This window comes from Malus sylvestris, chromosome 13 (assembly GCF_916048215.2).
Source record: "Malus sylvestris chromosome 13, drMalSylv7.2, whole genome shotgun sequence".
Lineage (NCBI taxonomy): Eukaryota > Viridiplantae > Streptophyta > Magnoliopsida > Rosales > Rosaceae > Malus > Malus sylvestris.
Window position 1 is genome coordinate 6,688,847 of NC_062272.1, and position 27,235 is coordinate 6,716,081.

Consider the following 27,235-nt stretch of genomic DNA (forward strand, 5'->3'; position numbering starts at 1 on the left):
TGGCAAACATTGTGAGTGTAGAAAATATGTAGTAATTAATGAAAGAAGTTTAAACACACCATAATCATTTATATATAATGAATTAGTACAATATTTTACACTTTATACATTGCATGGTAAGATACATGAGTGACTTAGTACCACATAGAATTCCTATGAGGTTCAAAATTTTCACTATCTTCATCATCTTTATATGTAGAGTAAGTGTATTTTAGCATATTTTCACAAAAACATAAGTGATATGGTGGTCAAGGTGTTGAAGGAGTAAAATGGGAGGGGTTCAAATCCCCTTGGTGTTTTAAAGACAAAATTATATTAGTTTCCCAAAAAAAAAACACAATTATATTAGTATTTTATTACTTTCTCAAAGACTTATGCCGACATCCACATACATCTTCTCTCTTCCCTAAACGCACCCACACGACAAAATTATATTAGTTTCCCAAAAAAAAAACACAATTATATTAGTATTTTATTACTTTCTCAAAGACTTATGCCGACATCCACATACATCTTCTCTCTTCCCTAAACGCACCCACACCACACAAATTTCTATCATCCACCTGTGTCTCTCTCTCTCTCTTGCCCACATCACTCTCTTTCTCAGCCAAACAAAATCATATGTTCATCTATCCCTACCTCTCTCTCACTCCTCTCAGATCTAGGCTTTACCTTTGTTTTTTTCTTTGAAACAAAAACAGCAGGGGATGGAGCTGGGGCGGAGATGGGAACAGCGGCGGAGGAACGGGAGGAAACACTCTTTCTCAGCCAAACAAAATCATATGTTCATCTATCCCTACCTCTCTCTCACTCCTCTCAGATCTAGGCTTTACCTTTGTTTTTTTCTTTGAAACAAAAACAGCAGGGGATGGAGCTGGGGCGGAGATGGGAACAGCGGCGGAGGAACGGGAGGAAACAGCGGGGGATGGAGTCGGGGCGGAGATGGGAACTCCGACGACTCGTCTTCATCGTCGTCGTCGGTTTCGTGATTCGGAGTTTTGGGTATGTTTCTTAATGGGTGGAGATCCCGAGTCGCTGCCGATTCGTAATTCCCCTTCAAGGTTCTGATGGAGGAGGTGGTCTGAGTCAGCTCCGACCGTTTCACGGCAAACGGAAGTTATAAAAATATTCCTCTCCTCTTGTATTTCATTTTGATACCTAGATCGGAGTCTAAGGTGCTCTTTTACAATCGGCTGAAGTTGTAAAAGCTCCGGCGTTCTTCTCCGATTCGCACCAGCCTAAAATATCGTGATATTATCGGTAATATCGCGATATTGTCGATATTATCGATAATATCGCGACATTTTGATGAAAATTCAGTGGATAAGTATTAAAATATCGCTCTTTCACAAAACCGATATTATTGGCGAAATATCGCCGATAATATCGGCATTTCAGACCATGGTTCCTAGAGAGAGAAAGCTAGATATCAATCATTCAGTCATCAGAATCACACCATTACTATTTATTACGTTACATGTGTATCAAACTTTTCATAAATACCGACACAACCCTCGCTTTTCAGAGTGACTATCACTTCGTCGAGCTCTGTTTTATTGTTATACGTAGTAGGATTATCTTCTCTCCCAATTTTTTTTTTTTTCTGTCACTTTCTCTCAAACTTTCTTTTTTGTTTTTTATTTATTTATTTATTTATATTTTATATAAAGAAGTCAATAAAAGATATAGATGCGACTTAGCTGTTCAAATAGAAAGGAATTGTCGGGATGAATAATTAGAGGAGAAAGAATCTTACTCTTTATTATATTTACAAGAGAGTTGTCGGACAAAACGCAATGAGATCTTCCAAATTCCATATCATTATATAAATATTTTTCTTTAATAGTAAAATTAGAAAAAATTTCAATCTAATCTACTAACAATCTCTAAAATAGTACAAACTTGAGGACATTACATTTGATTTAGGAAAATCCTTTTACTTTTATTTTGTTAGAAAACAATGAATCAGACTTGGAAATAAACTAAAAATATATATATGAAGTATTTAGAACTAACAAAAAACTTGACGTAAAATCGAGTGAAGTTATATTGTAAGATTCAAGCAAACTTTTTTTAATATGATAATTTTGTTGTTGTTGTTGTACAGACGTAACATAAAAGATATGAAAAAAAACATGCGGAAATCAGTTTGACTGAATGCACATGCCTAGTTTGCATTGCCCTTGAGCTGGCTTTGCGTGCTACCACCATATTATTTCAGCTCCTCCTCCGGGAATCAAGAAACTTCAAGTTCCGCGGACACGTTGCTACGTCAAATTTACCCTTTTTGTGCCAGTGAAAATGTCAGTTCTCTCTTCCCCTTGCTGTTTTCACCCTCGTACATCAACCAAGTCACCGTCTCTCCCAAAACCCTACACGTGTCGCCACGTTTGCATTCGTGGCCACCGAACCGTGGTTAAAACTGAACCCACGCCCCATCTAACCATGGTTAACAATGTTAAGTGCCTATGTGTATTTATCAGCAGCAAAGCCCAACCTAAAATATAAGCCCATGGTTAAAACCATTCCCAGCTTTTAGTTTTTGGCCTTTGGCTTCTGGCTTCTGTGTTCTCTCTTCCTCTCTCTTAAGAAAACAGCAGAAGCACTTTCTCAAATGGGGCTCTCGAATTTCCCAAGTGCAGCAGAAGGCGTGCTGCCATTGCTAGTAATGAACACAGTTTTTTCCGTGGCTCTGCTAAAAAACATGGCAAGATCTGTGCTTCAAGTGATGCGTGCCAATATCAATTCCCACACTTTCGACGAGAACTCAGATGGGTGTCCTGAGGAAATTTCTAGAGAGAGAAGAATCTCCATAACACAGTTCAAATCTTTCTGCAGAAACGGGGGAAAAACACAGTGCTGTGTCTGTCTCTGTGGGTTCGAAGCAGAGCAAGAAGTGAGTGAGTTGTCCTGCAAGCACTTCTTCCACAAAGGTTGTCTGGAAAAGTGGTTCGACCACAACCACCGTACAACTTGCCCTCTTTGCCGCTCCATTGACTGAAAAGATGAGGGTTTTTTGGTTTTTGAGGTTTGTGTGTTATGGAGTTTTGGGTTCATCGGCTGTACTTTTTTTTTTGCTTATATTATCTTGTTATTTTTAGCATAAAATAGAGAAAGTGTTTGCCTTTTGGTTTATTTGTGTGTGCGTCCAAGTACCAAGAGGATTAAAAGATAAAAAATAAGGAAGGAATTGGGGCATCCATTTTTTTAGGGTTTTGGTTTATCTGTTGCCGTGTGTTTTCTTTTCTGCAGCCAAATCTTCATCTGTAGGGGGCAGAAAAAGTATGGGACTTGGGGATTGGGAATTGGATAAAATGGAGAGCTTCTTTTATCGTATGCTTAATAAGGTGCGGTACACTCAAAGATTGCAACATATTAAAAATGGATCGGTACATTGTATGTGGTTGTACAAGTTATACATTTAAAAAAAAAAAAAAAAACTTTTTTCATATATATTATGACATTTGTTATATTAAGTCGTGTTTTTAATAAATTAAAAAACTTATCGATAATGTGGATCTAAAGTATTTACTACCACATTAAAAAAAAAAAAAAGTGGGTGTTAACATGTCTTCAAGAATTTGGCATGTCTAATTTAGAGCATTTTCAAGAGAAATTTCAAATTTTCAATTAAACTTATAAGTGAAGAGTCTCAAAACAAACTATTTCAACCAATCAATATAACTTTTAATATTCAACAACTATTTCAACCAATCAATTTCACTTTTAATAGTCAACAACACCGCCTACATAATAATTCAATTATCAATTTTTATGTCAATTAGTTTACCAAATTTAGTCTTCTAACATCACTCTTTTCAAAACAACCTTCTCTCTTTTCCCTTTTTTTTTCTTGCTCAATGGTCCACTATTGAGTTTTATTATTTTTTCAATATTTACCAAATAAATAGTTGATATTTAAATTTAAAGAATGATTATTCATTTTGTTATAATAAAGACTTTTCTACAACATTTTTTAGAGTCGATTTTTTTTTAAATTTGACTATTTAAAATATAAGTTTGGTTGTTAGACAATATCCTTTTGAGATGGTCTTTTGAGCCATTTGAAAAAGAGACATGTTTTTCCTTTTTCTCTTGAGAAAAGTAAGTTCTTTTATAAAAAGTAATATTTGATGCCTTTCTTTTTGCTTTTTTTCGGTTTAGTAACTTCAATTTTTTTTATTTAGTTTTTTCTTGAGAACTTTTAGTTCAAAGTAATTATCTTCTAAACTTCTTTTGGATTTTTTCTACTATAAATCTATTTATACTGTACTAACTATACCATACAATGACACATGCTTACTTATCGAGTATAGAAATTAAAACTATTTTGATTCTTGAGTTTTTTATGCTTATTAAAAAAATTATTAGACATTTTGTGTTGGTTAATACATATGTAATTCAAATATTTAAAAATTATTAGGAATCAGATCAATTAGAAGAAAATTGATCCGATTTTCTTTACTTCTTTATTTTAAAGATTTATGTGATTTTCTCATTGAAATACGTACAAGAACTCAGAAATCAGATTAATTAAGAGCAGATTGATCCAATTCTTTTTCTAACTTTCCTTATTTCTATGTTTTATGATTCCTCATTTCTCTTATTTCTCTTAAGTAAACGTAACTCTGAATTTTAAGTGGCTCAAATATGTTAAATACATTTGTTGATTCTCTTGAACTTTTCAGTGGAACGCATATCTTGTCATTAAATTAACAATGTCACGTGCACTCTCTAGAATTTTGGTTCATTCAAGAATTGAAACTCGAGTAGATAAAAATCAGCAACCTTGGGGTGGTATCACATCACATACCAAAAAGGCAACGTATATTAGGTATGGAGGAAGAACACTGTTGGATTAGATTCTGATCTGAACTGCATCTACTAATTAATTTGAATGGTTGGCTTTGGTTTCTAAATTATGGACCAAGTTCAAACTTTATATATATTTTCATATATATTTGTTCTGTGACTTATGTCGCATAAATTTGGAACTTGCACCAGAAAAAGAAACGCATCTTCGAACAGCAAAAAATGCACAATATACAAAAGGAATAAATATCCTAGGGTTGGAACTTGGAATGGATCAGAAAGTTAGGTCTGCACTATGATGATTCGCTTTTGCTCTGCCAAATTCTTATTTTTACAAAATAAAATGTTGTTGGATCGATAATTTAGGTTCGTAATTTGACAACGTAGCATAAACTTATTTATATTGCAGTTAGTTAAAATAAAGAAAAATAGAAATGGATGGAAAGAGGAAGAGGAAAAAGACCATAACACAGATCAGTACAAATTTAAAGCTGTAGTTTCATCTATAAGAAATCATCAGCAGTAAATACCAAATATGAGGTACAAATTTCAAAAGCTGTCTGATCGCTTTTACATTATTTAGTTGGTAACTTATAAAGGACTATATATAATAATTAACCTTGGATATAAACAAGCGGGGTTTGAGCCTAATCATTTCTCATGCTTTGCTGGTTCACGAGGAATTTCTTGTGCTCAAACTTAATGAACTCCACAGCTTCCTCGTCGACATCCTCCATCTGGTCACGAGCCACATAATGTGTCACGGGTGCCCCCCTCGTTGTCCTTGGTGCTTCAGCAACACGATCCACATACTCATCGCTGAATTTCACATGGTGTTTTGGTATATGTTGGGTATGAGCAGTGAACCTATTAGTGATAGGATCTGATAACAGTATACCAAGCTTAACAGTTTGTGATCCTGTGGTTGTAATTGTAACATGTGTAATCATCTTGTAATCCTTGTAATAGCTTAAAGAGTAAGCAACCTTGCTAGATATATATACATTTGATAACTGCCATTGTAATTAGTTAAGAAAGAAACTGTTAATGAAAAACACCTTTCTCTATCTAAACTTTCTCTCTTTGCGTTGGTTTGATATTGCTGTGCTTTGAAAAAAAACTGCTGTAAGAATAAGTGGCTGTGTTGTGAGAATAAGTGGCTGTGAAATAAATCAGCAGAGTGTTTGGTAAACTTTTTTGTAAAAATACTTTTGGAAAAAAAAAAAACAATCTGATAGTGGGCATTTTCATTAAAGGAGCACTGTAGCTCCGTGTGCTTTGAAAAAAAACCAGTTTTCCAAAGTTGCAAATAGCAGCTTCAGCTTTTTCCTTTGATTTCAGCTTATTCTCACATCAGCTTCCAAAATAAGCCCTTTTTTTTTCAGTTTACCAAACACCTAAAACCCTCATAGCTTTTTTTCATGAGTGCTTTTTTTTTTTAAGCACCTCACTCCCAAACCACCTCTTTCTCTCTATTTGAATACTCTTTCTTCTTCTGCAAGAATACAATTCTTCATCTCTGCTGTTATATTTACATGGTATCATTTGCCGGAAGAGCTTCATGCTTGACGGTTTATTGATCTTGGTTCTTCTGCTTGTGCTCTGCTTCTCAATTTAGGGTTTCTAATTACCCTCTTCTTCTCTGTTTCTCGGTGCTCGTAATCTTGCACACAAGGTGTTTGTTCTTACACTTGAAAGAATCTTTCGCTAAAATCTTGATTGGTATTCGATTATGGTGACTGCAGCGCAATTGCAGATTCTTCAATCACCTATTACTTCTTTAATTTCATCAATTTCGTCTTCTATCTTTATGAAACTTGATGAATCTAACTACCTCACATGGCATTTTCAGATGGAGCTTCTTCTGGAAGGACATGGTATTATGGGTTTTATGGATGGTGCAAACCCTTGTCCTTCGAGATTTGATACTCAGCATTCGAGTGATTTCGTTGTGTCTTCCAGTGATTCTACTCCGAGAATTGACAGTGATGCTTTCAAGATTTGGAAGATGCATGATTGCGCTCTCATGCAACTCATTACTGCCACATTATCTCCTTCTGCAATTTCTTGTGCTATAGGTAGCATCAATGCTCGAGATTTGTGGGTTCGTCTTAAGGAACATTTCTCAATTGTCACTTAAGCCACAATTTTTCAAATGAAATCTGAGTTGCAGAACATCAAGAAAGGTACATATTCCATTTCTTGTATCTTCAAGGAATTAAAGAAGGTCGTGATTACTTGGCTGCTGCTGTAGTTTTATTTGATGATGATGACATTGTGATCTTGACTCTTAATGGTCTGTCTTCTGAATATAATTGAGAACTATTATTAAGGGTAGGGAGAATGTTATTTCTATGAAGGATCTTCGCTCACAGCTGCTTGCTGAAGAAGCAATGACAACTAATGTTCATGTCACACATTTCCTCTCTGCAATGGTAGCTAGCAATCTCTCAGGTTCATCTAAGTCTTCTCACTTTGAAGATAATTAGCATTGTGAGAGTTCCTTTGAAAATGGTAATTCCTCAAATGGAGGTTCATATGGTTCTCAAGGAGGTTTTTATCAGTCTAATGGATCTAGTTATAAGTCAAATTACAACAAAAACAAAGGTAAGGGCAAGCATTACTATAATTCTCAATCTTGATTTGGTAATGCAAAGTTTGGTAACTTCAATAACAATGCTCCTGGTATTCTTGGTACATCTCCACCAAGATCACAAGGGTTTTTCCAGACTCCATGTCAAATATGTGGTAAATATGGACATCTAGTAGTTACCTTCAGATTCAAAAATACTGAGAATCCTGTTACAAAAAGCTACCAAATATGTGGGAAGAGGAATCACAGTGCCCCATTAAAAAATGCAAACATTCAATCTCAGCAAGTGGCAGCCATGCATGTTGCTGCTCCATCAATTATTCTAAGTGCTCATCCTCAACATATGTGGCTTACTAATTCTAGGGCAACATCTCATATGACTGCTGATCTTAATAACTTGTCATTGGCCTCTCCATTTCATTCTAATGAAACAATTCAAACAGCTACTGGTGTGCAGGTTTATCAATCTTTCACGTTGGTTTCTCCATGCTCTATACACCTCTTAAACCACTGCGACTTAATTTAGTTCTATATGTCCCTAGATTAACTCATAATCTTTTATATGTACATAGACTGTGCTTGGATAATAACTGCTGGTTAATATATTATGCTTTCTGTTTTTGGATCCAGGACAAAGCCACATGGATGATACTATCCAAGGGACTTTGCAATAATGGATTATATCATATTCCTTTCCTAGCCTCACATCATTCTTCACCACCCAATGTACAAGCTGCTTTTCTTAGACAACAAGTATCTTCTAGTCTATGACATAGTAGATTAGGCCACCCATCCAATTATATAGTTTCTACAATGTTAAGAGCAATGTCTCTGCTATACTTGATGATAAGTATGTGATGTGTCATACATGTCTAGAGGGAAAATTTTGTAAATTGTCATTTGTTCTTTCTGTCTCTAAGTCTTTGCATCATTTTGATATTGTTCACAGTGATGTATGGGGTCCTTCTCTATGTAATTTTGTAGAGGGTTTTAAATAATATGTGACATTCATTGATGAATGCACTAGATATTGTTGGATCTTTCTTATAATCAATAAAAGTGATGTTCGTCCAACTTTCATTACCTTTTATAACTTTGTGTTGAATCATTTTGCCATTTCTATTAAAACATTACAAGGTGATGGAGGAGGTGAATATATTAGCAAGCCATTTTAACAGTTTCTTTTGAATATGGGTATTAAACACCAACTATCATGTCCATATACCACTGAACAAAATGGCTTAACTGGGAAGTATAGACACATTGTTGAAACATCTATAACCTTCTTACAAATTGCCTCATTGCCTCCAAAGTTCTGGTCATTTGCTTGTCAAGTTGCTGTCTACCTCATCAAAAGAATGCCAACACCAACACTAAATAACAAATCACCATTTGAATTGTTATTTAAACACATTCCAAACATCAATCATCTTAGGATCTTTGCATGTTCTTATTTCCCACTGTTAAAACCCTATAATAGCACCAAGTTACAACGTAAAACCACAAAATATGTCTTTTTAGGCTATGCTTCCAGATACAAAGGCTACATATGCTATGAGGTGAATCAACAAAAGGTTTATATATCTAGGCATGTCATCTTTGATAAGAGTGAATTTCCCTATGCCATGTTGTCACTTACCTCAGTCTTTTTCTGCTTCTTCCAATATATCTTCTTGTGCTTTCATGCCATCTATTACACATGACAATCATGTTGTTCCCATATCATCTACATCTACTATGCATATCCTTGTGTCACCTACTATACCACCATCCGCACATGAACCTATAAACCCAGTTCCTGAAGCCATTACTGACTATCAACACAATATGTGCCTTCTACTTTCCCTGTGGCTACAGACTTGTCCTCTGGATTTAACTTCCATGACAACATTGAGATGTCTTTTAAGTTTCAACCTGAGAGTTTACAAGTTATTCTCCTTATACCACCTATGAATACACATGCTATGCAGACAAGATCCAAGAGTGGTATCTTCAAGCCCAAAGTATTTCTCTCAACATTTACAGATGAGAAATCAGTTGATTTAACTGAGGTGGAACCATTAACATACAAGTCAGCTCTTAAATCCTCAGTGTGGTGTGCAGCTATGGAAGAAGAACTTTCATCTTTGCATTCTCAGGGCACTTGGTCTTAGGTTCCTCTTCCTGCAAATAAGAACTTGGTAGGGTGCAAGTGGGTCATCAAAATTAAAAGAAATGCAGATGAGACTATATTAACGTATAAAGCCAGACTTGTTGCCAAGGGCTTTAATCAAGAAGAATGGATTGAGTATGGGGAGACTTTTAGTCCAATTGTTAAACCAACAACTGTTAGATTAATCTTGGCTTTAGATGCACAATTTGGTTGGTCTTTAAGGCAACTTGATGTGAAGAATGCCTTTCTTCAAGGCATTTTACAGGAAAAGGTCTACATGTCTCAACCTCTAGGGTTTATAAACTCCCAACAGTCTTCTCATGTATGCAAGTTGCATAAATCTCTATATGGTTTAAAACAAGTCCTAAAGGCTTGGAATGAGAGGTTCACCATTTTCTTGCCTTCTATGGGATTTCTCACTACTTATTCTGATTCTTCATTGTTTGTGAAGCATATTGGGAATTCTATGGTGATTCTCTTGTTGTATGTGGATGATATAATTATCACAGGCAATGCTACTGCAGCTATTACAGATGTAAACCGAAGCTGAATGTTGAGCTCTCTCCTCCACAACTACAGAGATTGACTGCAACTTTTGCAGTTTCTCTGAGTTGATGTGCCAGGTCCAACTACTCTATTCTGTGACAACCTCTCTGCCATAACATTAGCTTACAATCTAGTTATGCATCAACGGACAAAGCACATTGAAGTTGATATTCGCTTTGTCTGAGAGAGAGTTGCCAAGAAGTTACTTTAAGTTCATTTTGTTTCTTCTAATGAACAATTTGCTGATATACTTACCAAGGGTTTGTCTACTACTTTGTTTTAGACAAACTGTTCCAATCTTAGGTTAAGCAAACCTCATCTTGTGATTGAGAGGGGATGATAACAGTATACCAAGCTTAACAGTTTGTGATCCTGTGGTTGTAATTGTGACAGGTGTAATCATCTTGTATTCCTTGTAATAGCTTAAGGAGTAAGCAACCTTGTGAGATATATATACCTTTGATAACTGCCATTGTAATTAGTTAAGAAAAAAACTATTAATGAAAAACACCTTACTCTGTCTAAACTTTCTCTCTTTATTTCTCGAATACTCTTTCTTCTTCTGCAAGAATACAATTCTTTATCTCTGCTGTTACATTTACAGGATCCATCGTGGATACGAAGAACTGGAAGTCGTTTGAAGTACTACACTGATACGACATTTTCTTGTATGTAGTTTCGGTTGCTTTGTTTAGGTTGATGATGGTGCAGGAGCTGTATTTATATATGGTAACGGCAGAGGAACGTGTAGGGTTTGAATTTTTTACCGGCATTGTAGCTAGAGAAGAAAGATGGGGGTTTATGGAGGATAAGATTGAATCTAATACCTCTTTCTTATTAAGGATAAAAATGTAATTACACCTTCAAGGGATAATACTTAGAGGCTAAGGAATGTTTAGTTTGTTAGCTTTGTTATACTTTCTGTTAGTTGTAATGCCAATTGTGATAGTTGTGATAGTTGTATATAAATACTCAAAGTGTAAAAGTTATTACTTGATTTAATGAGAATATTTCTCCTAATATGGTATCACTCGCCGTAAGTCTCACGACGTTTCCTTTTTCGATCCTCTTTTCCTGCTTCTCTCTGCACCGCTTCATCTTCTCCGATCCATTGATCTTGTTCTTGATCTTGATCGTGTCTTGGTTGTTCTTGATCGTATCTTCTTCTTCTCGATTGTGATTTCTCTCTCAATCCAGCTATGGTGACTGCTACATCTTCCTCTTTTGAGTCCACCGATCCACATCCTAACCCTAATTCTGCGATTTCTTCCTCCATTACCATCCAAAATATTGGATCTATGGTTCCGCTCAAGCTTACCACCACAAATTACCTGACCTGGAGTGCCTTATTTGCTCCAATTCTTCGTCGCTACAATCTTACTGGTCTTGTTGATGGATCCATGGCGGCGCCGCCCAAATATCTTCTTGATTCTTCTGGCAATCGCACCGCCACTCTCAATCCTGCTTATGTTACTTGGTTTGAGAATGATCAGAACATTCTCATCTGGATCAATTCAACTCTATCTGATTCTTTGATTCCTTACACAGTTGGCGTCACTTCTGCTCGCGAACTTTGGGCGAAATTGGAATCGCGTCTCGCCACTGCATCTCAGTCTCACATCCATGAGCTTCGTTCTCGTCTTCGCAGTCTTGTTAAAGGTGAATTGACTGCTGCTCAATATCTCCAGCACATTGAAGAAATTGCCGATGCCCTAGCAAGTGCTGGTGCTCCTGTTGAAGATTCCGATCTCATCTCCGTCACACTTCATGGCTTACCTCCTGAATTTGATTCTTTTGTGGATGCTATTCAGTTTCGTCTTGGTTCCACGACTATTGATGAATTACACGGTTTACTTCTCAGTAAGGAGATTCAACTCAACAATCGGAAGAAATCTGTCTCCACTGCACCATTCCAGGCATATAATTCCTCAGCTGGTATTCTTCCCTTGCCTGCTCCCTCTATTCCTCAAGCATTTACTGCCCAGCAGCTTTCTTCGTTCTCCAATCAAGGTCGCAATGTGGATCGTAATTATTCGGGCCCAAATCGGGGCACTTTTCAGAATCGTGGAAATTCCAGATTCAACAATGGCAGGAATACCTACTCTCGTAATAATCAGCGATTCAATCGTGGAGCTCGTAATAACTCATCTTTCCCTCGAAAGCTTTTCTGTCAGATTTGTCGACAACCAGATCATGAGGCTTGTGATTGTCCTCATCGCATGGATCAAAACTACAATGGCAAATCTTCTTATTCTGCAATGGTTGCTGGTACCTCTCCTTCTACTCCTACCTGGATTGTTGACTCTGGTGCTAGTTCCCATATGACAAACTCATATGCCAACCTTCAGAATCCAGAAGCCTACACAGGTCCTGAGCAAGTGTATATTGGAGATGGCAAAGGTTTGCCTATTCTCCATTCTGGCTCATCCTCTTTACATACTTCCACTAATTCTTTTGCTTTAAAGAATGTCTTACATGTTCCTGCTTTAAAGCACAATCTTCTCTCTGCTAATCAATTTCTTCTTGACAATTCTTGCTCTATGCATCTTTATCCTTTTCACTTCACTGTGAAGGATCTTTCTTCGGGGAGAATGCTTTTTAAAGGACCGGTTCAACATGGCTTCTATCCTTTTCACTCATCCTTCTCTCCTGCTACCTCGAGTCAAGCTTTAGCTGCCTCTGTCAAAGCTCCCCAGCATCTTTGGCATCAAAGACTGGGCCATCCTTCTGTAAAGATCTTGCATAAGTTGGTTTCTCAATCCTGTATTTCTGTTCTTGCTGCTTCAAATAAAGCTTTTTGCTCCGATTGTGCACTAGGAAAATGTTCTAAACTTCCATTTTCTAGTACTACTTGTACAACCCGCAAACCTTTAGAGCTTATCCATACGGATGTTTGGGGACCCTCACCCATCCTGTCTCATCATGGTTTTCGATATTATGTCATTTTCATAGATGACTATACCAGATATTGTTGGTTCTATCCTTTACGGTGTAAATCTGATGTTCTCTCCACCTTTATGCAATGGAAATTACTTGTTGAGAATTCTCTTTGTACAAAAGTTATTTCTTTACGTTCAGATTCTGGTGGTGAATATGTTAGTACTGCATTCTCTCAGTTCTTAGCCCATCATGGCATTCATCATCAGCTCACTTGTCCTCATACCCCCGAGCAAAATGGGTGTGCCGAACGTAAGCATCGGCATATTGTTGAGACCTCTCGAACTCTCCTGGCAGCATCTAAAGTACCTCATGCTTATTGGGTTGAGGCTTTTGCAACCTCTGTTTATCTCATCAACCGGCTACCCACAATATCTCGTTACTCTCCTTGGCAGTCTCTTTTCCAGAAAACTCCTGACTATACATCTCTCAAGGTTTTTGGTTGTTGCTGTTTCCCTTGGTTGAAACCGTACACATCCTCCAAACTTGATCCTAAAAGCACACCCTGTGTCTTCTTGGGTTATAGCTTAAATCACAAGGGCTATCTATGTCTAAATCCATCTACTAACCGGTTGTATATTTCAAGACATGTCCTCTTTGATGAGTCTACTTTTCCGTTTCATACCTTACAATCGTCTCCATCTCAACCTGTCTCCTCCTCTCCATTATACTCCCCCTCTATTCCCTCATCGCTCACATTTCACTCTGTCTCCACCCCACCTACACCCTCTGCCCCTTCTACAACCCCGATTCCCACCTTTGCAGCATCTTCAAATCTGCTCCAACCATCTGCAGCTTCCCCAAATCCCTGCTCCCAACCTACAGTACCTATCAACACCCACCAAATGCAAACTCGTTCAAAATCTGGCATATTCAAACCCAAAGCCCTAGCTGCAACCAAACACCCTATTCATTCCCATCTTGTAGTTGACTATGTTCCTTCAACCTACCTACAAGCTTCTAAACACTCTCATTGGCGCAAGGCAATGCAAGAAGAGTTCAATGCCCTTGCCTCCACTGGTACATGGTCACTTGTACCTTCTTCTTCCTCTCATAACCTTGTGGGCTGTAAGTGGGTGTTTCGGATCAAACGAAAACCCGATGGTTCTATTGACAGGTACAAAGCCCGTTTGGTGGCTAAGGGTTTTCACCAACAAGAGGGGCTTGACTACACTGAAACATTTAGTCCCGTGGCAAAACCAGTGACTATTCGTCTCCTGCTCACCCTTGCTGCTCAGTTTGATTGGTTCCTCAATCAATTAGATGTCAGTAATGCTTTTCTCCATGGCACCCTTACTGAATCAGTGTTTATGCAACAGCCCCCTGGCTTTGAAGATCCAACCTACCCGCATCATGTTTGTCATCTTCACCGATCTCTTTATGGTTTGAAACAGGCTCCTCGAGCTTGGTATGACAAGCTTCATAATGCTCTGCACTCTCTTGGTTTTCATGGGTCCAAAAGTGATCATTCTCTGTTTATAAAGAGTTCTTCTACTCCGGTGTTCATACTTGTCTATGTCGATGACATCTTAGTCACCGGCCCCTCTCCTGCAGCCTGTCAACAGGTCATCACTCAACTCAGTGCTCTGTTTCCCATCAAAGATCTTGGTGCTCTTCATTACTTTCTTGGTATTGAAGTTAAACGATCCTCTTCTGGTCTTTTCATCTCTCAAACCAAGTATATTTTGGATTTTTTGGCCAAAGCAAAAATGGATGGTGCCAAGCCCTGCAGCACTCCTCTCAGTACAACCAAGCTGGATCACTTGTCTCCTCTGCTCGATAATGCCTCTGAATATCGATCTCTTGTTGGAGCTCTTCAGTACTTGACTTGGACTCGGCCTGACCTTAGTTTTGCTGTGAATTTGGTATGTCAGTTTATGCATAGTCCCCGATTTTCCCATCTGCAAGCAGTAAAACGTATTCTTCGCTATCTTAAAGGTTCTCTTGATCTTGGATTATGGTTCCCCAAGTCCTCTCAAGTTCCGTCTATTCAAGCCTTTTCCGATGCCGATTGGGCGGGCTGTTCCTTGGACAGAAGATCCACAGGCGGATACTGTGTCTATTTTGGCAAATCTCTCATTAGTTGGAGTGCCAAGAAGCAACCTACTGTTGCTCGTTCATCCACAGAAGCAGAATATCGCTCTCTTGCAAATACGGCTGCGGAAATCACATGGATATGTAAACTGCTTGCTGACATCTCTTATTCTCTGCCTCATTCTCCCACGATCTGGTGTGACAATCTCTCTGCCATTTCTTTAGCGAAAAATCCTGTTTTTCATGCTCGAACAAAGCATGTCGAGCTTGATTATCATTATATTCGTGAAAAGGTTCTCGCCAATCAAGTTTCTGTGCAGTTTATCAGTACACAGGATCAGGTGGCTGATATCTGCACCAAATCTCTGTCCCAACCTCGGTTCATCCTTCTTCGTGACAAACTCCAACTGAGATTACCCCAGTCTCGTTTGCGGGGGGATATTAAGGATAAAAATGTAATTACACCTTCAAGGGATAATACTTAGAGGCTAAGGAATGTTTAGTTTGTTAGCTTTGTTATACTTTCTGTTAGTTGTAATGCCAACTGTGATAGTTGTGATAGTTGTATATAAATACTCAAAGTGTAAAAGTTATTACTTGATTTAATGAGAATATTTCTCCTAATATTTCTGGCCAATTTGGTCTATAGAATCCCATAAAGCAAGAGCACCGAAGGGTTCTCTTGGGATTTTAGGATGGAAAAGTTGGGGAGGAAGGGATTTTTAAGGCATTTGCAACTTTTTAAATGGAATATCTACTGGGGATTTGAGTGTTCAAAATTCACAAGTTCTCTTGTATCATCTTGACACGCCACTTAGTATAGCCAATCCGTCCATTTATAAGTTCTCCTATATCAACTTTGTTAATGAAATATTAGTATTGTTGTGAATCTGTCGTCCATTTAAACTATAATACGTACGTTGATTGTAGGACATAGCGTGTTTCAGATGTCATACAATATTTGTTTCCTATAGTGATATATATGCTTCTTTAAAGGCTAAACACCTTATTGGTTCTAGAATTTAGAATCTCTGAACAAAGTAATTGGCATAACGTTTTAGTAAAAGAGATGTTTGAAAAGTGTTAAAAGAAGAAAACACTATTTTCTCACCCACCATCATTCCTAAAATACCCTAATGTGATTTCAGTCCTCGACACCCGTACTCTGCTAGAGTGCCGCACCAACTCAACACCCAACCTAGGTCCCCCAACCATCGGAACACCACCATGACAGCAAAACTACCTCATCACCCATCTTCTTGTTCCCTGCATAGTCTAGATATTTTATTTTTACTATGAATTTCATATATTGCATATTGCAATGGAATTCTATGGGTGAGTTATGTATTTAAAGTTTTAGAAAGAAGGGAAATGAGAGAGAAGGGAGGTGAGGTTTGGGTTGGGATTAGAACCAAAGAAGGGGCTGGGAGGATAGAGAGTTTAAAGCAATGGATGTTATGAAGCAGTGATGGGTGATATATGATCGGTTGGTTCATATTTGATTAGATCCCTGGAATTAGGGTTTTGGAGAAAGAAAAAATGGAAGTAGAAATACTTGTTTACAAGAGATGGGATTTCGTCCCAGAAATGCACAATAATTAAATTGAAAGAGAGAAGAATTTTTTTTTCTTTTACAGAGATGGTGACCGGGAATAAGGAAATGGGCAATCCGGCAATGTGCAATGGGCATAAGAAAATTGGCAATCGGCAGTACATTTTTGTTTTGGTCCTTACATGTCATTTTACAAGAGGGTAAAATTGACATTAAAATTTATACTAAAATATGCGTACGAAAATAAGACAATGGGGTGGGTTTACCAGCACTCTTTAAAATATGGTTAGATATTTTCTTTGTTGCCCACACAAATCATCTTTGCAAAAACTCGTCGACCACCTTTTGTATTCTTCAGAAAATCCGTTACTCATGATATTTTTCTTTTTTGTGAACTTCTACGATAATCATGACAAGATCTAATTGTGTGAAATTTTACCGTACCATAAGCTTCTTAAAATTAAAGATATATATTTTGGATAAAATGTGACTCGTTTTGGTTATGTTCTTGGCCTCGCAAGTATCTTTTACCGAGCTTTATTTTTTCCAGCTTAGATATTGAAGAAAAATGATGAGGTTGATCAAGATGTGTTAAGACCGACTTGAAATGGCTTATATAATTTTCTTTCTTCCATATTTCCACATGTAAAATATCTTGCAAAAACTCAGAACTGCATTTTTTTACAAAGATTTTGAGCAATAACTCATGGTTTTTTTTATCGCTTTTGCGACGTTCTAAAAAAATCACTGAAAACCATGGTTTGGTATCCTATTTAATTTTTTTTTTATAATTTCTCAAAATATTTCTTAACAATTTTTCTTGAAAACAATTTTCTTTAAGACTCAAAAACTTATTTGGTTTGTGATTTAAAAATTCTAAATCTTACAACTTAAACTGGACAAAGAGATCCAAAAAGAGGGGGTCTGAGAGAGAAAGAGGATAGAGGAGGAAAGAAAGTAAGAGATAATTGGAGGAATGAGAAAGAAGTGAGAGGATCGGAGGAGATAGAGAGGAAGATGAGCGAGAAAAAGAACCGAGAGAATGAAGAGAGCGGATTGGAGGAGAGAAGAAAAAGGTAAAAAAAAAAAAGAAAGAGAAGGGTGAGAGAGAGAATAAAAGAGAGAGATTTGGAGTGAGAGGGGAGGAGGGAGAGAAAAGAAAGGAGTCCGTTTAAGTTTAAAAACTCTATAAACTTACTTTTTTCTATTTTTAGAGAATAAACTATAGTTTTTAGTTAGTCTTGAGTTCAGTTTTTGAAAATAGTCCTACCAAACAAGTTTTTAAGACCTAAAACTTTAAAATTGTTTTTGAACTTAAAAAGTTGGATTCAAATAGAATACCAAACAAGCTCTTAATTTCATATAATTTTCGCAAAATGATAAGCTTCATAAATTTCACGAAAGACATTTCGGATTTTCTTTCAGCAGGTAATTAAAGCTTTTTATTTATAGTTTTGGACCTTTCGGTTCAGTAACTGAGCATATTGTTACCCTAAAACATCAGTGCAGAGAAGTTTGCAATGACTTGACACTTAATCTTTTTAAGCTCCTTTTGATATCCACTCAGCTTTCCACACCCCATTGCGTTTCCATCTCACATTGTCATCAAATCCATGGCAGTACTGAAGGCCATGATCCTCATCACAGTCACCCCATATCCTGCGCTCGTATCTGGTTTCCTGCACTCTCATCGTTCCCGGAAGAAGCTGCACCTCCTGGAAACTAGCTTCATATTCAGCGTTCTCCAATTCCATTAATGCAGTGTTGAAGTTCATAGCACCACCAGCACCATGTGAAAACTCGGGAAGTAACTTTTGGCCCGACCATCTGTATTGGTTTGTGTTTTTGGCACGCCAGCTGCCGCCATGCAGCTGCAGAGCCTGCCTGCCGTCAAACATGGAATTTCGCTTTATGAACTGAGAGTCGAGGCGTAAAGAAGGCACAATTGGCACACCTGAAATATGGCTGCTATGATAGTGATAGTCATCTTTTGAGTCCCAAGCTGCCTCCTTGTGCATGGAGTAGCTGCTCTCTTGAGCCTCTTGGCGCATGCCGTAGCTCTGATGCTGCTGCTGAAACCCGAAGGCACGACGCATTTTTCTTCCGATTGCTGCGTATATCTGTATGACTTCAATCTGGGTTCTCTCCCTCTTGTTTGGGTGCAATTTATAAGGTTTGTTTTGAATGTATATAAAAGTTGTAATTTGTTAAGAATGCATATCAAATCCGTATATTTGATAATGTATGGATAGCATTGAACATATTCCAGTCAATTGGATAATAAAATAACTACACCAGAAAAGGGATAGATTCTCATTGTAGCTAAGGATCCTTATTTCATTTTCAAGAAAAGAACAGGGCGATTGCTTCTATGATGTTTCGAACATTTGATTAACTAGATATCCACCTTACTCGAACAAAAGAGATACGTACAGTGGCACCCCTGGTGTTGGTAAGCCCTTTCCGACTTGCGCACAAACCATAAAAAGCGAAACTTGACAAAGAAAACGAATAACTTGCAGGGCAATGCAGATCATTGACATAACCAATGGAGAAAAAAACATTAGTTCCACTGAATATCTTGAACCAAAAGGAGATTGACAGGAAAACAGAACATGCAAAATTGCACATACTGCACTATCTAGTGATGCATTTTGATCAATAAAAAGATCTACAAGCAATTCAGATGTCACAAATAAAGTCAGTTCATCGCATAAACGAAGAATTTGTCTCATAAACAAAACTTCCCAGCAAGGGGAATGCAGGGCTGTTGTACTATCTTTTCGGGATATCTGGGGAATCACATGATACACCAGCACGCTGTGAAACTGTTCCCAGCACAGCAGGCTCCCTCTCAGTAGATACTAGATAGAAATGCTCCGCCCGCTTATACTAAACCCAACTCCGGTAAAAGTTATATACAAAACCATTACCCTAAGAACTCATAAGTCTGTCCAGCCCCCAAACATTTCCAAAGAATGATGTAAATTTAGCCGAGCATGAGGCACAGCTATGTCAGCGACACACCAGTCATCGTTGTTCAGTTGAACCCTTCGTGAGTAGGCACAGAAGCTGCATGGCCAACTATCTTTACAGAAACAGACATCAAACCTTGCTGAAACAAAGGTCACTCACTCTCTCTTCTGCACTTCCCAGGCAAGAGAAATTTATACTTCTCTGCATTCTCCAACAGAAAGGAAGGAAGATGGACACCAGAGAAGGAATGAGGAATAGGTCCCATTTTCCCGATGATTTCCTTGAAGGTGTACTCTTCGGGAAGCATATCAAATAAATCAGACCCCTTGCAGATCACTTTCTGAACTCTTGTTGGGTTTAGATACTTTGAAAACCTGACTCTATCATAATGGCTGTATGCTTTCATCTTGAAGATGAACTCAGTGATATAGCGGAAACAAAAGCTACAATGCCACCCTGCATCTGCTAAGATGTCATCCGTCTGGCGATAGTGCGCATACTTTGTCACCCCTTCCCGATACCTGTGTACTGAAGCTCTCCAACTGTTATTGTCCACCAGAAATTCAAAGGAATAGAGATAGTTCTTCAACTGAAGATGTAAGATTTGAGGAACTTCATCACACCACCTGAGAAGATTGATGGTGTGTCTGCTTGGGATCTCATCGACGTCAGACATTATCAACAAGTCGTCCTCAGTAATACCAGCTATTTTGAGAAGCTGGTCCAGTGCTACCCGTTGATATGCCTCCTCAACAAATGGATTTTCCCCTCTCTTGAATCTTCCTCCAAAAGTCCCATAAGTTAACCGGGGCTCCACAAACTTGAACTGCTCGCGATAACGGGAGAAGAACAGAGGCTTTGGAAATCCAGTAAATGTTGAATTTGACTCAAGGAGAACAAACTGTGTTATGTAGGGGTACAATTCTTTCCATCTTATGGTAAGGATGTCCATCTCATTACTGAACAACACAGCATCAAAGACACGCCTAGGGTACTCACGGATCCCCCAACCATGAAGCTTGCAGAGGTTCTCCATGGACACATTCTCGTGATAGTAGTGTGGAATATCATGGAAAGGTTTGGGTGGCGATTCCCATAGCGGCCGCAAGAAGTATGAGATCTTCTGTCCATGCACGTAAATGCCAAAGATACACAACGGAATAAGTGTAAACAAAATGAGGAGAACTTTGAAGTCAACTCCACGTAGAATGCAGCGAACTCTTGCCATGCTCAACATTCTGCCTGATTCCTGCACAATCGTAAAGGCAATATTTGTCAGACGCAAGACAAACGTGAAATCCACCGATCAAGAAATTCCAAGAACTTGCAGTAATTCAGGCATAGATTCAATGCGCAATCAATTTACAACGCAAACACAACGGCAGATGATAATACTCCAAATAATTCATGGTTTACAAGCGACGATCTTTTCGATAAAAATATGACAGCTATAATATCTTTTTAATTAGCAAAAACAATTGTCCATTCCAAACCAAAGGCTGAAAGTAATCCGATACCTAAAATTCAAGAAAATTCCAGTACAAAGGTGTAATGGATCGAAAAACCAAGACCTCTTGTTATGCAAAATTTCAAATTAACAAAGCATGGATTAGGAAAATCTATCCGATCTGATTAGCCATACTTCATGAAAAAACACACAGATTACCTTTGGTTGCTAAGAAAACTCAGGGAAACAAGTCAAAAACTTTATTCATAAAATGGGCTAAATTCTAAAATTCCCTCAAAAAGTTCATAGCTTTTTAACTCAAATTTCCGGATATACCAAATTTTCACAATTTCCCAATAATCCCATTGCTGCTACATTACCAGAGCAACCAAATACGCAAACCCAGAAAACAAAAACAATCAAATCACCAAACAATATACACAGAAGAACAAAAAGCACCAAACTTTAATTCGAAAAAAGAAGAAAGAAAATGAAAAGAAATTTAAGTACCTGGCCGCAAACATTGTCGCAGATATCATCAGTCTTCTTGGAGCAGTACTGGCCTCCTCCCTCGCCCATCATCCACCACATTTTGTATCTTCCTCCTCTCAGTACCTCCACGACCCACCGGAGTTCCGACCACGGCAGATCGATCGGGCTTGTAAAATTACCAGAATGTCCCACCAGAAAGCCGATGGCAAAATCGGAACTTTATCCCAGATTTGTTTGCTTCCCCGATCTCCTCTGGTTAAGCAGGCGAGCTGAAGCTTGTGTATCACTCGGGGAAGAGAATCAACAGATCAGAGATGCCTAAGAATTTCCAAAAGTATGAGCCTTTCTGTTGGGTTTGGGAGAAAAAAATGAAGGAGAAGTGGAAGAAGGGGAAGGGGAAAGGAGGGCGTTGTGTTTGTGGGCTGTGGCCTCTCTGGTATTGGGTGGCAGTTGTCCACACAACGCAACACTCAAACACCTATACCGAATTGAGCCGTTTCACTTGTCGTCTACCCCACACCTCCCCTCCTCCTACTTATATTTTCTTTGAAATTCACATCTAAATTGACTAAATTTATCAATAATAATATTTAGACTTAGTTTTTAGAGTTGATTGCAAATTTGGATTCATTATCGACAAGGCATATGGTCTTTATTTTTATTTTTTTAATTATTGCTTCCAAGTTTTATGTTATAAACAGTTCAAATTATTCGTGTTTTGATCAAGTTATAGTCTCCTGTTGATATTTTCTAATGACAGACACTTCTGAGACCTCTAGGCCTCATAATGTATTATTGTAGCTTTCCTTTGTTGGGCGTTTAGTCCCGTTGTTTAACAAAAAGAAAACTTTTCTTGTGTCTTAGTGTAGAAACTTTTGCTGCTTGGCGACTTTAGCAGGTGTGGAAATCACTTTTACAAACACAATTAAATTGCACTCCAAATTTAGTTTGTTTCCTTGTTGGATTTTGATTGGACACGAAGAAATTCATGTATCGTAGTTAGTCTCGGAATTTTAATATTTGAGTAGTATTGTGAAAAAACAATTGAAACTTTGTATCCCTTATTGAAAGTACTCCAAACGTTAAATGTAGTTTGTAATTCTTTTATTCCTCAAATATTAATAATTCTTATTCATGTAGTAATGTGAAATATTTGAAACATTGTATATCTTATCAATAATTCAAGTACTAGGGTTTTGGACATAAGAATAGTTCTACCATAATATTTATGCTCTAAGACCTACGACCTACGACCTATGACATATATTTGATACCCTCTTGTAATTAGGATGATCAACTTTTAGCTGATACACTATTATCGTGACGTCAAATGTCTTATTCTCGGTTGTTAAGAACTGAGGGATATTGTTGGTCTCAAACAGATATGTTTTACTATGTTATATAATTAATTATTTTCTTCTTTTAAGGAAGAAAAAAAATCTAATTTTTCCTCTTTATCTTGATTTTACAACAATACCCATGTACTTGTTCCTTAATTAATCCGGGAAGTGACGGGGGGAGGTGAGGGGTGTTGATGTCATTGTGCGGAGGAGGCGTGGGGGAACGTGGGAAGGAAACGGTACGGCTGGGTTCACGTCGGAATTTTTTTTAGTGTATCCGAAACATAAGGCAAAATATCACATATTTCTATACAATTGAAAAAATGCATTTTGTTTCAATGTTTTCCAATTATATAATGACATGAGTGTTTTGACACGTTGAAAAACTTATCGTGCAGGGTGGAAAGTCGGTTTGTTTCAAGGAGGTGGATTGTCTGCCCTTCTATTTCCATACTCTTCATATCTCATCTTGTTTGTGTGATCACGGTTAAGCCACATCAACATTTTATATTGATTTTTTTTTATAAAAATAATAAAACAAAAAGTAATAGGAATATAAAATGTTGACGTAGCTTAACCGTAACCACATAAAACAGAAAGAGATGGGAAGATTATGAAAATGGGAGGGTAGACAATCCACCTCCTTGTTTCAATGGGTGGGGGGCCACGCGGTGCTGTGAGTCTGTGACTGCCTCTCTCTATGACAATAACGCCATGACGATGTGTCGTCCCTTTTAGATTTTGCTGACAATTGGTGCGTTGCTACTTCCAGCCAGCCAGGTCTCGTTAGGGACACGTGGCTCGCTGTCCTTGGGGATTAATATCTTGTTTAGTGCCGCACATTTCTCGGTCGGAGACCTTTTTGGGCCCTTTCTGGGCCTTGGATCCAACAGATTAGTGAAATTCAATTGTACATTACACTATAAATATGTAACTGGATACTTTATATTACGAGATATTTTATACCTGAGTATTTTTAACCGTTAAATCTATAATAATATGTAATAGACGAAATTTAACGGTTGAAAATTCTAAAGTGTTTAGGGAACTCGTGGGTCCCACCGCGAGGGTTACCTTTCGTTGGATTGATTAGGTTTCCAATGGAGGGGTTACATTGGATTTAGATGGTAGGTGACTAGAATATTAGAGGCCATTTGATGCCAGAGCAGCACATCGGTTATATAATCATTGTACTGTACATTCATTGTGTTACACTATAAAATTAAAATATCTTGATCAACTATGCATTATTTACTAATAATTTAATTACTCTTAACTAATCAAGTCGTCTTTATTTATTTTTCTTTTTTGGAAGCTATCAAGTTGTCTTTATTATTATTATGTTTCCCAATAATCCTGAACTCCTCTATCTTTTCTTTCAGTTTTTTAGGGTTTATGGTTATGAATATGCGTGAAAGGTGGTGACTATGGAGAAAATTTTCGTTGTGATCGGAAGACGGATAGTACATCATGTGTTTTTATATAAGTGATGAAAAATTATATTTTTTAAGTTAGTAATTTTTTAACACATATATCCCACTATTTATATAATGATACGTAATGTAAACCGTGTTCCGATCATATTAAAAAATCTCTCATGACTCTAGTGGAAGGGGTTACCAAAGTCCTTGCCAAGTTATTCCTCCCTCCCTCTTTCTAATATTGTTTTTTCAATGGTTTAGTTCATTATTTTATAATTTCTTTTATAATAGTTTAAAAGTAAAATGCATCTTCGTTCTCTGTTTCTACTTTATAATCTCAAAACATGTTGCAATTTTGTTACTCAAAACTGTCGGGTACAAAAACGTCACATTGAATATATTCAATATTCATGAAGCCATTTAATTTATGAAATTTTAACGAAAAACTTCTGGTACTGCTCATTTTAACGAAAAAACATATTTTTATACTAAAAAGTCAATCCTGGTACTATTCACTATCATTTATTTTGTTCTTATCGTTAAAACTCAAAGTTTTTAAGTTTTTTTCGTTAAGCCTTTTAATTTAAACATCTCATTCTCCAAAATCCAACTTAGCAAGCAAGTTACTTTCTTTGGCAAACAACATTTCTACGTACTTTGATCTTTACTTTCAAAATCCTTATTAAATAGTTTTCATGCTAAGGACAACTAAGGTCATCTCCAACCGATGGCTGGCCAGATGGCTCGTTTTAGCCCTCTGGCCCTCCAAGATTCTCCAAGATATTAATATTTTAATGAACAGTACGTGGTCATATTTGCCTCCGTCTCCAACCGAGGGCCAGAGGGCCAAATGGCTCGTTTTAGCCCTGTCACAAAAAACCGTTTCCAACTGAGGGCCAAACATAATTTATTATTTAAAAATTACAACTTAAATTCAAATCCAACAACTAGAAGTTATAGGAAAAAAATGGAATTTAAAAAAAATATATAAAACAAATTTTGTGAAATAGAAGTTATAGGAAAAAAATGAAATTTACAAAAAAAAATATGAAACAAATTTTGTGAAATAGAAGTTATAAGAAAAAAATGGAATTTAAAAAAAATATGAAACAAATTTTGTAAAATAGAAGTTATAAGAAAAAAAATATGAACCAAATTTTGTAAAATATAAGTTATAGAAAGTTATAGAAAAAAAAAGGTTTAAATTCATAAAAAAAAAAAAATTGAATACAACGGCTAGTGACTGGCTAGCCGTTAGAATTCAAATTCAAATTAGTGTTGGTTTTAACCGACACTGTTCGAACTGATATTATATTAACATTGCTATTAGTGTCGGTTATAACCGACACTAATAATATAGTGTATATTATTTATATCGGCTATAACCGACAGAAATAACAAAACATTAAAAAAAAAATGGCCAGCCCCAAGCTGGCGCAACCAGCCCTCCAGCCCTCTCCGATTCTGTGAGGCCCTCTCAGGTTCCAAAGCCCTTTGGCCTAACCCTCGGTTGGAGACTGTTTTTGGGTTATTTTCGACTCTCTGACCCTCTGGACTTTTCGATTGGAGATGGCCTAAGATGGGTGGACAATTCAACCAATCATTTTTTGGTCTAAATCCTTAAACAAGTAGTGTTTGTTACAGGTTGGAACGATTCCAGGACGACGGGTCAACTGTGAACTAGGATATGAATCAAAATCCATCCAAAAAACCCTAATCTATGAGTCAATGTGCTACTATTATACATTATGTCGACCCAAATTCCGAATTAAAAAATAAATAAAATAGCTGAGTCTTCTCTCTCTGTGTTGGACTTTAGTCTCTTTCATTCCTGCGTTTTTCACTGTGACTCATAATCTGCCATATGTGGAGCATGCAGCAGCTGACACATCAACACCCCAGTCATTACGAATGTTAATCATTGTTAATTTGTGAAAATAACGTTTAATCTTAAAAAAAGAACGTTAATTATTTAGAAATAGCAACAGTGCGTAATAATTGGTTTTCTGGAGTTGTGCATTGACTTGATTTAAACGTTAATCTAGACCATAGAGTACGGAATCTAGGGTTTGAGCAACGATCCAAGACTCACGTCAACTAGACTAGGATTATACTTTTTTGACCTAACCAAAGAAGAAAAACCTTAATATGCATTTTGGCTTGAGTAATACTTTCATTATTCCCACAAAACACAGTCCTCATTCATTTTTAACGTAACATCATTTTACTGTATAAATTGAAACTTTTTATTTTGTTTAAATTTGTTGTAAATTTGTCATTCACAAAATTCGAACATAATAAAACTTCTCACTTATCCACGATAATCATTTAGATGATGATAAAAGAAATAAATGATTTCAAAGATGACATATATTTTGGTAAAATGATGTATCTAAAGGAGGTTTTGTCCGTTTGGCTTTTTGCACGTCTTACAATCCCAAGAGGGTTTTGGGAGTGGGCGAGAAAGAACGCTGGAGTTTGCTGTGTTTGGTCAGCGTACGGTTTTATTTTCCTGTTTTGGACGAACGACCGTTAGCTAAGCCTTGGTTGACGAGAAACACAAAGGAAACCCTAATGGAGGTTTTATTCATTACGATTAAAATATTGCCAATTTGTGTTAATTTCTTTAGTAATAAATTGGTGTAAAGTCTACATATAGTCCAATATTTGAATGGACAGAGTGTTTCATTTTTATCTATTCGGATTCAAAACCTCCTCCTTGTAAAGTCTTCACTCAAAATTTTTGGAGAGTGACAAAAATCTTGAGGAAAAATACAGGACAACCAAACGGCTGCTTTGCTTGGCTTTCCAGTAACATGTCATGTGCTTATATTCTTTTATAATTTGATATATATATACACACACACATATATATTCGTTTTTTCTCTTTGTTTTAATTTTCTATACTGACATAGAAATACTTTTCATTCAAA

General features: G+C 37.1%; 2 protein-coding genes across 2 annotated transcripts; one reads left to right on the forward strand and one right to left on the reverse strand.

Moving 5' to 3' along the window:
* The first annotated feature begins 2,487 nt into the window (after positions 1 to 2,487).
* On the forward strand, positions 2,488 to 3,210 carry LOC126597585 (probable E3 ubiquitin-protein ligase XERICO). Its single transcript, XM_050264382.1, has one exon. The coding sequence runs from the start codon at positions 2,615 to 2,617 to the stop codon at positions 2,999 to 3,001; it is 387 nt and encodes a 128-aa protein (XP_050120339.1). The 5' UTR covers positions 2,488 to 2,614; the 3' UTR covers positions 3,002 to 3,210.
* A 16,013-nt stretch (positions 3,211 to 19,223) lies between these two features.
* Positions 19,224 to 22,054, reverse strand: LOC126597586 (uncharacterized). The gene is made up of 2 exons (XM_050264383.1): positions 21,560 to 22,054; positions 19,224 to 20,851 (listed from the first exon to the last, which is right to left on the reverse strand). Exons 1-2 carry the CDS (start codon positions 21,638 to 21,640, stop codon positions 19,754 to 19,756), a joined length of 1,179 nt encoding a protein of 392 aa, XP_050120340.1. The 5' UTR covers positions 21,641 to 22,054; the 3' UTR covers positions 19,224 to 19,753.
* Between the last annotated feature and the right edge of the window lie 5,181 nt (positions 22,055 to 27,235).